Consider the following 12,895-nt stretch of genomic DNA (forward strand, 5'->3'; position numbering starts at 1 on the left):
CTAACACCAGTCCCTTTCTGTAGGCTGAACTGCTCTGCCCACTGATGGATGCAGCTTCTTCCAACCTGACAGAACAGTTATTTTCCTGCCTTGCTTTTTATTGCCCATCACTCAATTTAAAGAGCAGTTCAGACTACAGCCAGGCTAGCACATAAATAACATGTGAACAAAACCTACCCCCAAAAAGTCAGGCAACCTCCCTGTGCCGCCCACATAATCCTTGAACTGAAGAGGGACGTTCTAGCTTTGTTAAACAAAATGCAACTGCCACGTAGTGTGCAAAAGGGCCAGAAGCGATGCCAACAACTTACATCAGCAATAAACTGGCAGAAAAATGAAACACTACTTACCCACATTCTAGAGTAGCACATGGTGCAGGCAGCATGCAAAGCAGATTTAGGTGATGAATCTGTTTAGCTATTAGCTGCCAGAGAGCTTTAATTCACATCAGATACAATTAATGCGTTCTGACAATTGGAAAAGGAAGCTTGAATATTAATGGCATTGTTGGTTGCATTGGCCTGGGAACACCATGCTTTGGCAGACCCACCTCTGCAAAGAGGAACCTTGAGCTACGCTGTCCCCACACTTAAATTCAGCACAGATGAGCCAAATGGGTACAGACTGAAACGCAGTCATAACCCCCGCCAAGATCTACAGACTCTGCTTCTTCAGCCTTCCAGGTGCTAAACATTATTCTGCAAGCCATTTTGTGCTGTAGGCATAAATAACATGTTAACCCCAATAACAGCGCAAATACAGCCTTTCATCCTCCAGAAGAATCTGGATTGTTGTGCACACATCCGGAGTTAGAGACAAGGGCACGGCTCTGCTGTGGGAGAGCTGGGGAGGCAGGCTTGCAGGGACACACAGCTTCACGCCTGCACTGGAGAAGTCTGGAAGCAGTGAAGTCATACCTGCACCCCCTTACTCCTCAAGGCTCACGAATCTGGGGGAATAGCATGCCATCTAGTACTAGCAAAACCATTAATTCCTGGGTTCATTAGTTAACAGCGTCATACCTCGGTGTTAAGACGACAGAAACTGCTGATGGTGCAACAAGCATGTCAGCACAGGGCCTTGCAGATTATAACCAGCGCTTTTAAAAGCAGACAGTATCCACAGCAGAATTCTCTAGGCTAGCGAAGCATTCCAGCTCAGGTTTTCCTGGTAAAGATGTCTTTAAAACAGAATCCAGACTTACACATCTCTATCCAAGCAAGTTACAATTTTATTTACAGCTTAACTAATTAGATTTTTTTCTTAATATGTTAACAGAGTTCAACAAAGATAACAAGACAAGTGCACTTGTAGCTTAGTAGTTTACAATACTGCCACCTGCAGTTATAGGACTTTGAAGCTGCCAAAACCTCCTAAAACAGATTTCCAGATGCATGGTCCCATCCTCGATGATTACAGTCTCAAGGATTACAGTCACAGGTTTGCTTTTTAAACGAAATTCACGTATGAATGCTATTCTACAAGCTTTCTCCCATACTACACGCTGCATCAAAGATTTACATCAAAGCATAAATTTCCTCTGATAGAAGAAAGGCTGGGAAAAGTTGCTTAATCATGCTATAAGCTTGGCTTCTGCTAAAAGCAGAACTTTTCCAAACCTTGAAAAATTCCAAAAGTCTCAAAATCCTTGTTTATAGCCCCTTCAAAGAGGTTTGAATCAGGACAAAAAGGTATCATTGGAAGGGCCAGTGCACCTACCAACAAAGAAACAGTCTTATTTTTAGGAAGAAATACCTTAGACAAGAAGTTAGATAAGCACAGTTCTTTACTCTGAATGCCCTCAACATGCCAATTAAAAAATGTTCTCATGTTAGCTGCCCTGCTAAAACAGGAAGAGGATTATCAAGTTCTCTCTTGCAGATGCTATTTTACATAGTTGACTTTGTATGAACCATACAGAATAACACTTTAGGAATCAAAGCTAACTTTTGAGGGATTCTACATCTTAGTTCAACAGACAAGCAAGCGTCCTCTCCCATCCTGTACCAGCTACAAAGACTGACAATAAAAATGAAACACTGAGTTTTGAGTGAGCAGAATCTTTTATATTTTAAGACTTTACGCAATCTTCCCACAAAAAGCTAGTGCTTCATAGAGAGCTCTGCTTTTCCAGAAAAATAAGATGGTCGTTGCAGGAAAGCACAAGCGATGCAAGAAAATACAGTGAAAAGCCTAAAACTCTGCTGCAGACAGCAGCTGCATAGATAAACATGAACATGTAAGCAAGAGCCTTGCTGTCTCTGAGAAAAGGTCAGGAGCTCAGCCCGCTCAGCACTTCAAGAAGGGACAGTCAGTACAGATGTAGATGAGCTCCACAAGAATGTAAATAAGGAGCCTTCTGACTGGGATGTGCTAACTGCTAAAAGAAAACAAACTGCTGAAGAGCTAAGTCCCAAGGATACTAGGGTAAAATAATTGTGGTAGTGGGAGGTTGTGACCTCCTACTCAAATGCCCATCCCACCCTGAAGAGGGTGGATCCCCTGCTCAGGGAGGAGTACATTTAGTATGAACTGTACCTTTAAATTGAGGCAAGAAAGCAACTAACCAATTATTAGTTAGTAGGTGTAGAATCTGGGCAGAACTTCAGTGTATAAATATGTACTATGAGTAAAGTTAAGTGTGCAAATTAGGAGGAACGATCCCCCTTGCACCCGGTGCTGCAATAAACATATCTGCTTCGTAACTCTCCTTGTCTGCACATCACACGGCTACTTTACTGCTTCATTTTGCAAGGAAGCATTATGTCAGAGGAGTGCTCCTGCTTATATTTGTAAGTTTATACACAGTAGCTCTTTCCTAAGAGGCTACATTTAAAGTTCAATTTTCATGAATTTGATGCGGAGCAAGATTTCTCCTTGAGAAAAACATTAATGTCAGAGGAAGTTATTTTGTTCTGTTTGAATAGCATTTATTGGATATGGCTCTGTCAAATCCTCTGAACCAACTCAATTTAGATGAAAGGGCAAAATGTTCTGACTGGTCTGAGCTTTCTTCTTTCCTGTCGGTACTCAGCTCTAGGAGTACTGTTTCTCCTAAGATTTTGAAGAGGGTGTAGGAAAAGCAAAGTTCTCTCACGTTAGAGATACTCCAGTAGCTCTATGGTTATTTTCAGTAATCTGGTTAAGTAACGGTCTAGCTGGCTGATTCTGTTAAAGTACCTGTGATCTTTTATTTCTTAAAAAACAATAAAATGCACAAGCTCACTATAAAAAGAAATCTGAAAGCCAGTTACAAATACAATGGCTGCTGTAAGAACAAAAGGATTGTCATTCATGGCAGCACCATGAACTACAAGAAGCTTTCCATTCAGTCCCAGGCACCAGTAACTTGCCTCTAGGTATCTCAGGTTCCACACCGAGTCACCTCTTAAGCACACTTGCAGAGAAAGGACATGCATGGAAGCACACAACAAACTGATCAGTTGCTTTCTTTGCCAGACAGATACAAACCCCTGTCACTTGTGTCCACCGCTTACATCTTCCACAAGATACCCGAATAGCTTTTCTGCCCAGCTTGCTCATCTGAAAGCCCAAGATAACTGTATTTTTGTCTCAGCCTTAAAGGAAACTGGACATAAAGTTTGCTTTTTTTAATGCATAAAAAAATCTATTCTAATCCCATTACATATGATAGGTAGAAAAATTAGTTCTTAACTTCCATTCTGTAAGTTAATAGAAGGAAGACACAGAACCAGAACTAAAGGTAGCAGTCCTAAATGTAATATTCTGTATTTAGAGTGGGATGTCACTATTCATTGAATTAAATTTGTGGGGTTTTTGGCATCGTTGCAAGCTTGTGCAAGGCGAACCTAGAAAGAAAGAGAAATTAATCAGTACTCTAAGAGAATACTATATCCCACAACCACTTACAGCTTTAGCCTGAAGTAGAAGACACTTTCAGTTTGGATCCAGTTTTTCATAACATTGACAATAGTTCTTTTTCAAGAAGCGCATGGTTTATCCAGTTTGTATTAAACTACACGTGATGTAAAGCTACTCCCTCTCCTTCCCTTCTCAGTTCATGATGCTTCTTGACCACTGACATAAGCCAAAATAAAAGACAAGCCGGGGGCTAGGGGTGTGTGGGTGGGCAGGGAAATAAGGAGTTTCTTTTACAGCTCCACCCTCCAGTGATTAACAACATCTCCTTACAACTTCAGGTCATGACTGACAAAAATGCTAGGACTTACTGATAGCTTCTTCATAATTCCTTGGGCCTCCGGATTCAGATGAAGAATATTCTTCTTTGTCAAATCACTTGCTGTTAAACAGATGCTCTGTAGGGGAAAAAAAACACCCCAAAATGAAAACCAAAACCCCACCAAATCTTAGGTTTTCTGTTTGGTCAGCTGTAGTAGTCAGAAGCAGCAAAACCCCCATTAAATAAAAAACCAAAAGTAAATAAAATCCAAGAATACTAGCAGGCCACAGGCATGTATGGGCAAAGAACTACATTCAGCTTGACCAGAAACTCATCTCATACCTTCCTTGCCGCTCAGTAACACATTACTGCTGCAGAAGCTACTTCAAGTGTTACTTAGATGCACAGCTAAGCATCATTCTACATTCTGTTTTGATCAGCTTGAACAGCTTCCACACCTGACAAAGTCTTTTAAGGTTCTTTTTAAGCTAGATCAATCTCCTCATGAACAGCAGTGGGACAACTAAAGAGATGAGAGGGGATGAACCAAAAGTGGTGAGGGCCCCCACGAAGTTACAAGCTATCCTTTCAGCGTTGATTTTACAGATTAAAGTTTCCGGTTTACCTCCCCTCCTCCAACAGGGACTGTAATGAAGATATCATTGCTGTTGGCAAGGGGGCTGCCATTGGCAGAGATGGTGTAAACACGCTCATTTACTGCGGGTGTGCGCAAGCCTGGTGTCTTGAAAACTCTGAAACAAAAAGTTTAGGTAATTTCACTGCAATTGCTCAAAGTACTTTGACTAAAAGTCTTTCATTTCAGATTCAAAGAGCCACTAAGGATTATGCTGCAAATAGGTGACATACGCAAGGGAAACAGCAAGGCACTCCCCGATTCGAGTATTAGCAGAGAAATTTAACAGAATACAGACCTGGAATCAAACCTGGGTGTGATCATGGAGGTACCTCCCCGAGCAGAGATATCAACAATTCTACCATTAACGGGAGTGATAAAGTTGTTTTTGCTTGATCTGTTAAAGGGAAATATATAAACATTTGCTCATGAGAATACTTAGAACAAATGTAAAAACACCATCTTAAAGACTTTAAAAAGGTTATCACCACAGAAAACCAGAGGATCTTACTAACCAAAGGCAAACCCCAAAGCTAGGGATAGCTGGTCCTCACAGGAGAGGAAGAATACACAGGAGAAGGAGTATTCATCATCAGATCAAGTTTTTCCTATAGCATAGCACAATGGCACCAAGCAGCCTACTAAACCATACTTCAATCCGTTTAAGAGTTACATTAGCACTACACGCTAGTTCTCCATTTCTGAAATCCAGCAGAAGAGATATCCCCTATTACCTTTTACTCATGCGCTTCACTCTGGTTGAAGGAGGCCTTCTGCTCCTGGACCCTGGCACTTTTTTAGTGGATGCCTTCATCTGAAACACACACCATTCACCAAATCAGTAACTCCACACTCGTGTGACAGCCAATTCCGCAATGAACCGATGCTTTCATACAAAACATTTGGCTCAACAGGCTTCTTTTTGTGGCACAAGAGTCCAGAAACAAACACCATACAAGCTTTGTGACCTCCTATTGCTAGAATTTTCAAGGAAGTGATAGCTGTTTTGAAGTCCCCCTCAAAGCACCCTGGACAGCTATATATCTATCTCATCATTGGCATCATCTCAGCAAGCAGTTTCTATCTTGGGAATAAAGTCATCACAAAGAACAGCTATTTACCTTTCCAGCTCTTGGATTAATGTTTTCAGCCTCTAGTCCTGGAAGACACTGGCTATCATGTCTTGCTTTCTTTGCTAGAGGAAGCAAAGGAGGGTCTGCTTCTTCTTCAATAGCTTCAATAGCTTCAATAACCTGTTTAGATTTTTCCACTAGAAAGAGAAAGTGTTACAGAAACAGACTCATTTAGGTTGGAAAAGACCTTTAAGATCAAGTCCAACCGTTAACCCAGGACTGCTAAGCCCATCACTAAACACTGCATCTATGCAGTTTATTTTAAACACCCCCAAGGATGCTTATCTAAGCTGAAAATGAAAAATAACTTCAAATTATTAGTTAGCAGTGGAGGTAAACTGTAAAGAGGTACAAGCATTTTTGGCAACAATTTTCTTCTGAAATCCAAATTCCAGTGTAATCCAGATGCTTGACAGAGTACTATTCTGAATTAGTTGGAATGTTTCAATAAAATTATGTAGAACTACTGCAGATAGTAGGGATAGAAACAGGATTATTTTCCCGTTTTTAAAATATATTGAGGTATGTAAGGAAGAACCAAATTATTATTCATGGTATGTAAATCATGACATGCTTTCATCTCACTGAACTCATCACAATGCTTAAAACAAACTGACCTTTCTTGAAGATTTTTAAAGGAGTACTGAGAGCTTCTGCTGTTAACTTGTTTATTTCTGTTATTTCCAAGTCTGCCTAAAATGAAAAACAGTCACAACACCATTAGTATTATTGGTAGCATATAATTTTGATAATTCAAAGTTGTAGAACAAATTACCAATTATTTTACGGCAAAACCACCTCCCTGTTTTCTCAGGTTTTCCCTTGTGCTCAGACTGGAACCCTTCATATTATTCTGGAGGTGACAACACATGAGGTCTGCATGCCATTCAGGACTAACACAGCTGATTTAGCAGCTACAGGTATGCTACACCCACACCCTGCCGGTCAACCAATTTAGAGCTTTAATTTACTGAAAAGCAGGTGTGCTCTCAGGGATCCGTGAGTGAAAACAAGCAGGCAAGGGAAGACTGACAAGGAACAGTATGAGCATGCAAATCCTGTATCAGGTACAACAGCCATCTCTTACTGCCAAGTCTTAAAGCAGCATTTATGAAAGTATTTATGCAACCTCTGTTCTTGCAACACTCCTACAGACTCAAGAAACCCTTTGTTTCCTACAGTGGTATGCAACTTCATCAGAAAAGCTTAATATTTATGCTAGAAACCTACCGTTACTGCCTCTTCTAACATCTTTTCACCTCCTCCTTTAGCTAAAAAGAAAAAATAATTTTAAAAAGTCAATACACATCTAAGGTGGCCTACACAGCATACTTAAACACACCACCACCAGGGTGCAAAAAACCAGTACAAACCAGTTTTCTGGGCAGCAAGGAAACTGCCTCAGTGCAAGAGTGCAGGGCTTCCTGGCCTCCCGCCACCTGCTTGCGGGATTCCAGGCAGAGATCCCGGCCGCCCCTTGATTACCGTTGTTCTTTATAACCTAAGGGACAAGTGCCCCCGCCAGCCCGCCCCCCCGGCCCGTACCGAAGTACTCCAGCCAGTTCATGTCGCGGTGGGCCGGGGGCAGCCGCAGGATCTCTATTTCGTACAGGTTCTCCACCTCCCTGACGAGGCGCTCGCCGTTCGCCCGCAGCCGGTCCAGCCGCACCTTCACTGCGGGGGCGCACAGGGCGTCAGGCAGGGCCGGGCCCGGCCCAGACCCCCCCGGGCCCGCTCCCCTCCCCTCACCCGGGGCCCGCTCCGCTCCCCTCCCCTCCCTTCCCCGGGGCCCGCTCCGCTCCCCTCCCCCCCGCCCCCCTCCCCTCCCCCCGCCCCCCCCGGGGCCCGCTCCCCTCCCCTCACCCGGGGCCCGCTCCGCTCCCCTCCCCTCCCTTCCCCGGGGCCCGCTCCGCTCCCCTCCCCCCGCCCCCCCTCCCCTCCCCCCGCCCCCCCCGGGGCCCGCTCCCCTCCCCTCACCCGGGGCCCGCTCCGCTCCCCTCCCCTCCCTTCCCCGGGGCCCGCTCCGCTCCCCTCCCCCCGCCCCCCTCCCCTCCCCCCGCCCCCCCCGGGGCCCGCTCCCCTCCCCTCACCCGGGGCCCCCTCCGCTCCCCTCCCCCCGCCCCTCCCGGGGCCCGCTCCCCTCCCCTCCCCCGGGGCCCCCTCCGCTCCCCTCCCCTCCCCCCCGCCCGGGGCCAGCTCCCTCCCCCCGCCCCCCCCCGCGGAGCCCCGGCCGGCTCCCCCCACCCTCGCGGTCAAAGTCCTTCAGGAAGGCCGCCAGCTTCTTGGCGCGGGTGCTCGCACCGGCCTTCTTCCTCGAGGGAGCCATGGCGGGGCCGAGGGGGGGCGGCCGGGACAGGGACCGAGCCCTGCAGCACCCGCGCCCGCCGCGCGCTTAAACCCAACGGCCGCGGCCGCCCGGCCAATCAGAGCGCGGCGCGGCGCGATGACGCAGCCCCAGGGAGCGCTTCCGGGTCGGCGGGTCGCCATGGCGGCGGTGGCGGCGGCGCTGCGGGAGTGGGCGGCGGCGGTGGCGGGGCAGGACGCGGCGTGGCGGGCGGCGCTGGCCGCCTGGGCCTCGCTGCTGGGCTCGCTGGCCGGGCTGGCGGCGCAGATGCGGGCGGCGCGGCGGCTGGCGTGGGGCCGCTGGCCGGTGGGTGCCTTCGGCGAGCTGCGGGCGCGGCTGTGGCGGAAGCAGCGCGGCGCGGCCGAGGCGGTGCTGGAGCAGCTCGGCAGCCGGCGGTGAGGCGGCGGGGCCGGGCGGGGCGGGGCGGGGGCCGCGGGGCCGCGGCTGAGCGCCCCCGCTGTGCCGTGCAGGACGGCGCTGCGGGCCGTGCGGGACGCCGTGGGGGCCGGTGTGGCCGCCGTGCTGCGGCTGTACGAGGAGCGGGCGGCGGAGCTGGGCCTGGCGGCGGCTCTGCGGCGCGGGCCGCGCTGCCCCTCGCTGGCTGATGTACTGGAGGGGCTGCAGGACGTGGAGCGCTACTACCGGCACCTGTATCCTTCTGTGGCGGGGCTCTCTGGGCAGCGCTGGCGGGTGCCTTTGTCTCTTTGTTGTCCTTATGGGGCATGAAGGTACCTGGAGAGTAAGCTGCTCCTCCTCCGCATCAGCTGCGACCGCCTGGAGGACATGGAAGCTCTCCCTCAGTCTTGGGAGAGGATTTTGGAGCGCTACAAGGGAGACGTCGTTCAAGGTACTGCCGTTTATAGCAGACCTGAAGGGCCTTTCCTGGAGCTCCGTGCTGGTGCCTCAGCCCCGGAGACAGCGCTAGGCCCGGTGCTGCTTGCTGTGTCGGTCTTGGTAGTAGTGGGTGTCCTCACTGGGTTTGCAGTTGATCTTTGCCACGTGCTCTGAGATCTGCTGAACTGCTTCAGTTGTAAATGCTCACTGTCGTGCCCTGGGCGCAGCTGGAAGCAGCACCCTTCCTTGCAGTGTGACGAGGGGCTCAGGGATCTCTTTCACTCAGTCTACTAAGTTAGCTTTACTGATGTTTTTCTTTATTGCTTTTAGAAACAAGTTAAACTTTCGCGGCTAGAGAATACAGATAAAATGCATTGAACTAATGGGATTGTTTTTTTCTTTCTAACTCAGATACTCTTCTTAAGATCTCTCTGTTTGTGGACAACCAGCGAGAGCTGTGCGGCTCACCAGGCTCTTGACCGAGAACAGGAGGGACCGGTGTTGCCCAGCTTCTGCAAGAGTCTGGTATGTTCCAAGATGACCACAAAGAGGATGATGAATTGAGGAGGCTTTACTGGTGCTTTTGGGAAGCTGAAAGAGTTGGGTATTTGGTCTCAGGAGGAAATGTTTGGACTATTTCATATTCAAGTGGAAACAGACTTGGTGTCTGAAGAAGGGGCTGAGCTGAACAAGCCGTGAAAGACAGAAGGGACTTGTCTTTGGCTGCGGAAGCTGTCCTCTCTTTTGCCTGCCATGGATATTTTATATACAGGAGAAAACACTGAGACTTATGAACTCAAGGAGCGCTGCAAATAAGTGAGCACAACACAAAGCCCAGCAGGCCAATACCATGTAAGAAAGATGTTTAGGTACTGTCCTTACAAATAAATAAAAGCTGTCAAATCAGGGCTTAAGAACAGTTTGCACCTCATGCCTCTAAGCAATGTGTTTGCTTTCATCCCGCCTGTAGGAGGGATGTCTTCCTGTTGAATGGGAAGGAGCTAATTTGGCTTGAAGAATTTTAGTTCTGGAGGTGCATGGCCACCTGAGTTCTGACACAGGCAGTTCTCAAGTGTGTTACAGTATACTCCTCTGGTATCTCTGCTAGGGTGTGTTTAAATCACAGCCCTAAAACTTTGTGCTTGGTGGCAGCAGCAGCAGCTGCTGACAGTTGCAGGGGTTTCTTTTGTTGGCCGTGACACCAATTCTCTGTAGCATTCCTGGAAAGTGGTGGGATGCCCATCACTAAATAACACGTTTGGTAAGAAATTGTAGCTTCTCAGAGAAGGCCAAATAAAGAATTGTACTCGGGCACATGGTAGGTGTGCGTGCTCCCCGTTTTTATGAGGAAGCCGGTCTGGCACCAGGCAGTCTGTCTGGCCGCCTGAGGGCACTGCTCGTCGTGCGGAGCGAGAGCGGCGCTGGGAGCCCTGCGGGACAGCTGGCTGTGCCGGGCTGCGGCTGCCAGGTCTCCCCATCAGCTGGCAGGTCTTCATGGCATGGTGCTGTAGTTGTGCTTCAAATTGCAAAGAAAAATAACGTCACCCTCTTGGCGCTGGTACAGCTTCTGAGTGTCACGGCTGTTGAAACTGGCGTTTGCTGAGGGAAGGGCGTTACGCCCAGGGAAGTGAGGCAGGTTCTGCTCACAGCACATACAGGGCAGGGGGTCTGAGGGCTGGGAGGGGGCTCAGCTGGCTTGGTGGTGGTACTCTGCTGCTGAAGGTAGTTCTTCTTTGTCCCTGTGTGCCCTGTGTTGCTTCAGGACCTTGGTGTGCTCTCTGGTGCTGATGCTGTCCTCCGGCCAGCTGTGAGGGGCCCTCATGGCTCTCTGCTCTGTGTATCCCAGACAGACCCTGTGCCAGACAGCAGCATAACTGCACCATGAGTCACAGGATGACTGTTCTAGCTTTTCACTTGGCCACCTCCTTCCCAGGTGTCCTGGTTTCAGCTGGGGTAGCGTTAATTTTCTTCTTAGTAGCTAGTGCAGTGCTGTGTGTTGGATTTGGTGTAAAAACTGTTGATGGCACACTGATGGTTTTGGTTGTCACTGGGTGGTGGTTGTACTTGGTCAAGGACATTTTAGATTCTTGGAGTGACCTGCCAGCGAGAGGGCTGGAGGGGCACGGGAAGTTGGGAGGGGACACGACTGGGTCAGCTGACCTGAACCAGCCAAAGGTATTCCATACCGCGAGGCGTCACGCTCGGTATATAAACTCAGGGGGGCCGGCTGGGGCCTGCGGGTGGTTGCTTGGGGACTGGCTGGGCATCAGTCTGTGGGTGGTGAGCAGCTAGCTGTATTGTGCATCACTACTAGTTTTCTTTTCTCCCTTCCCTTTTGATTTCATTCCTCTCCCCTTTTCCCTCCTTTTCATAACTGTTACGGTTATTATTGTTCTTTTGTTTTTATTTTGTCTGAATTATTAAACTGTTCTTACCTCAACCTTTGGGTTTTACGTTCCTTTCTGATTCTCCTCCCTGCCCCTCTGGGTGAGGGGAGGTGAGTGAGTGGCTGTGTGGTACTTAATTACTGGCTGGGATTAAACCACGACACCAGGGAAGTGAGAAGTGGAGTCCTCCTCCTGCTGCTTCAGCTTAAGATGAAGCAGATGAAGCAGTGAAGATACTGGTTTGGCTGATCAGCCAAGAATGCAGTTTATTTAACAAATGGCTGTACAGCAGTCTCAGTGCAGATACTTCTGCATGCGAAGCACTTCCAGTCCTTGAGTAGCTCTGTCTCACCATGACCTGTCACTGATTCATTTTGTCCCTGCGCTGCTGATGCCGTGGGTTGCATCACAAGCATCAGTTCAGTATAAGGCATTTATTTTCCTGTCCAGAGCTTTGATTCAGACGCCAACTCCTCCCAACACTGGAAGTCACGTCCTGTGTTGAGGTTTCAGTGAAGCAGCATAGGTAAGCTTCATTAGCGAGTGCCTGCTGCTGGTGTTCAACCCGTGCATCTTCCCTGGGGACATTGCCGACTCCTAATTTTAAGGACAGAGCGTGTGTATGCTGTGGGATGACACAGATTGTGGTAGGTTTATGTAGACACCCTCCTAGCTATCAGACAGCTGAGTGCTGGTGCCTGCAGAGGCCATCAGTCTGAAACCCACCTGACTAACAGGTGAGTGTTGTGGTACAGCAACGAGCGAAGGTAATAGCCATGGTTTTAATTCGTCTGCCATCCTGATACCGTTTTGAACCTGTGGCTGAAGTGCAGACGCATTGCCTGTGTTGGGAGTGTGCTGCCGAGCGACGTGACTGACGGCAAGCGTGCACACACCTCTGTCAGGTGCAGCTGGTGGCTGTCACTGCAACGAGTGACCTGCACAGTTCTGATTTGGGATGGGAGACAAGGGAGAGCAGGCAAAGGAACAGAGAGCAGCCGTACGGCCTTGTGTTCGTTACACATGTCTTGAAGGATGTGAAAAGATGGATGACTGTAGGGTGAATTCTGGGGTGTCATTCTTGCCCAAGCCTTGATGTATCATCATCATCAAACCATAAATCATGGTGTTCATGGATGCAGAACTGTGTTTACATGTGCATGCACTATACAGCCCTTCAACACCTCTGTTCTCTGTCAGTCTGTCCTTTGTACAGCTGCATCAAGAACAAATGGATTTAAATTTTGGAAGGTCTTCAGAACAGTTTGGTGGTGGCCCTTCTGCTTCTCCCAGATGTCTGGCCCTCTGATGTCTGTCTATGGGCTAGCAACAGCCCTGCTGAAAGTGCTGAGAGAGCTTTCTGAATTAAAAGTGGCCATGACCTGACTGACTGAAATGGGG

At 48.6% G+C, this 12,895-nt stretch overlaps 2 protein-coding genes across 3 annotated transcripts; one reads left to right on the forward strand and one right to left on the reverse strand.

Moving 5' to 3' along the window:
• Nucleotides 1-1,213: 1,213 nt before the first annotated feature.
• CDCA8 (cell division cycle associated 8) lies at nt 1,214-8,339 on the reverse strand. Of its 2 annotated transcripts, none has more exons than XM_040587068.1 (10): nt 8,231-8,339; nt 7,475-7,603; nt 7,160-7,200; nt 6,547-6,622; nt 5,918-6,066; nt 5,531-5,610; nt 5,095-5,193; nt 4,788-4,914; nt 4,212-4,298; nt 1,214-3,830 (listed from the first exon to the last, which is right to left on the reverse strand). In XM_040587068.1, the coding sequence occupies exons 1-10, from the start codon at nt 8,253-8,255 to the stop codon at nt 3,774-3,776; spliced, it is 870 nt and encodes a 289-aa protein (XP_040443002.1). In that variant the 5' UTR covers nt 8,256-8,339; the 3' UTR covers nt 1,214-3,773. The 2 variants fall into 2 exon arrangements, with proteins under 2 accessions (XP_040443002.1, XP_040443001.1); XM_040587067.1 differs by having other exon boundaries at nt 8,174-8,339.
• A 69-nt stretch (nt 8,340-8,408) lies between these two features.
• Nucleotides 8,409-10,026, forward strand: C3H1orf109 (chromosome 3 C1orf109 homolog). The gene is made up of 4 exons (XM_040588641.1): nt 8,409-8,668; nt 8,744-8,923; nt 9,002-9,120; nt 9,519-10,026. Exons 1-4 carry the CDS (start codon nt 8,415-8,417, stop codon nt 9,584-9,586), a joined length of 621 nt encoding a protein of 206 aa, XP_040444575.1. The 5' UTR covers nt 8,409-8,414; the 3' UTR covers nt 9,587-10,026.
• Nucleotides 10,027-12,895: the final 2,869 nt, after the last annotated feature.

The sequence above is a fragment of the Falco naumanni genome, chromosome 3, assembly GCF_017639655.2.
Source record: "Falco naumanni isolate bFalNau1 chromosome 3, bFalNau1.pat, whole genome shotgun sequence".
In the NCBI taxonomy this organism is placed as follows: Eukaryota; Metazoa; Chordata; class Aves; order Falconiformes; family Falconidae; genus Falco; species Falco naumanni.

Coding starts and splice junctions, on each gene's coding strand:
- CDCA8 (XM_040587067.1), bottom strand. CDS start 8,255: ATGGCTCCCTCGAGGAAGAAGGCCGGTGCGAGCACCCGCGCCAAGAAG. Junction 4,299..4,787: donor TCCCTGTTGGAGGAGGGGAG/GTAAACCGGAAA, acceptor TTTCCCCTACAG/AGCATCTGTTTAACAGCAAG. Junction 3,831..4,211: donor GAATTATGAAGAAGCTATCA/GTAAGTCCTAGC, acceptor CTTTCTTTCTAG/GTTCGCCTTGCACAAGCTTG.
- C3H1orf109 (XM_040588641.1), top strand. CDS start 8,415: ATGGCGGCGGTGGCGGCGGCGCTGCGGGAGTGGGCGGCGGCGGTGGCG. Junction 8,669..8,743: donor GAGCAGCTCGGCAGCCGGCG/GTGAGGCGGCGG, acceptor TGTGCCGTGCAG/GACGGCGCTGCGGGCCGTGC. Junction 9,121..9,518: donor CAAGGGAGACGTCGTTCAAG/GTACTGCCGTTT, acceptor TTTCTAACTCAG/ATACTCTTCTTAAGATCTCT.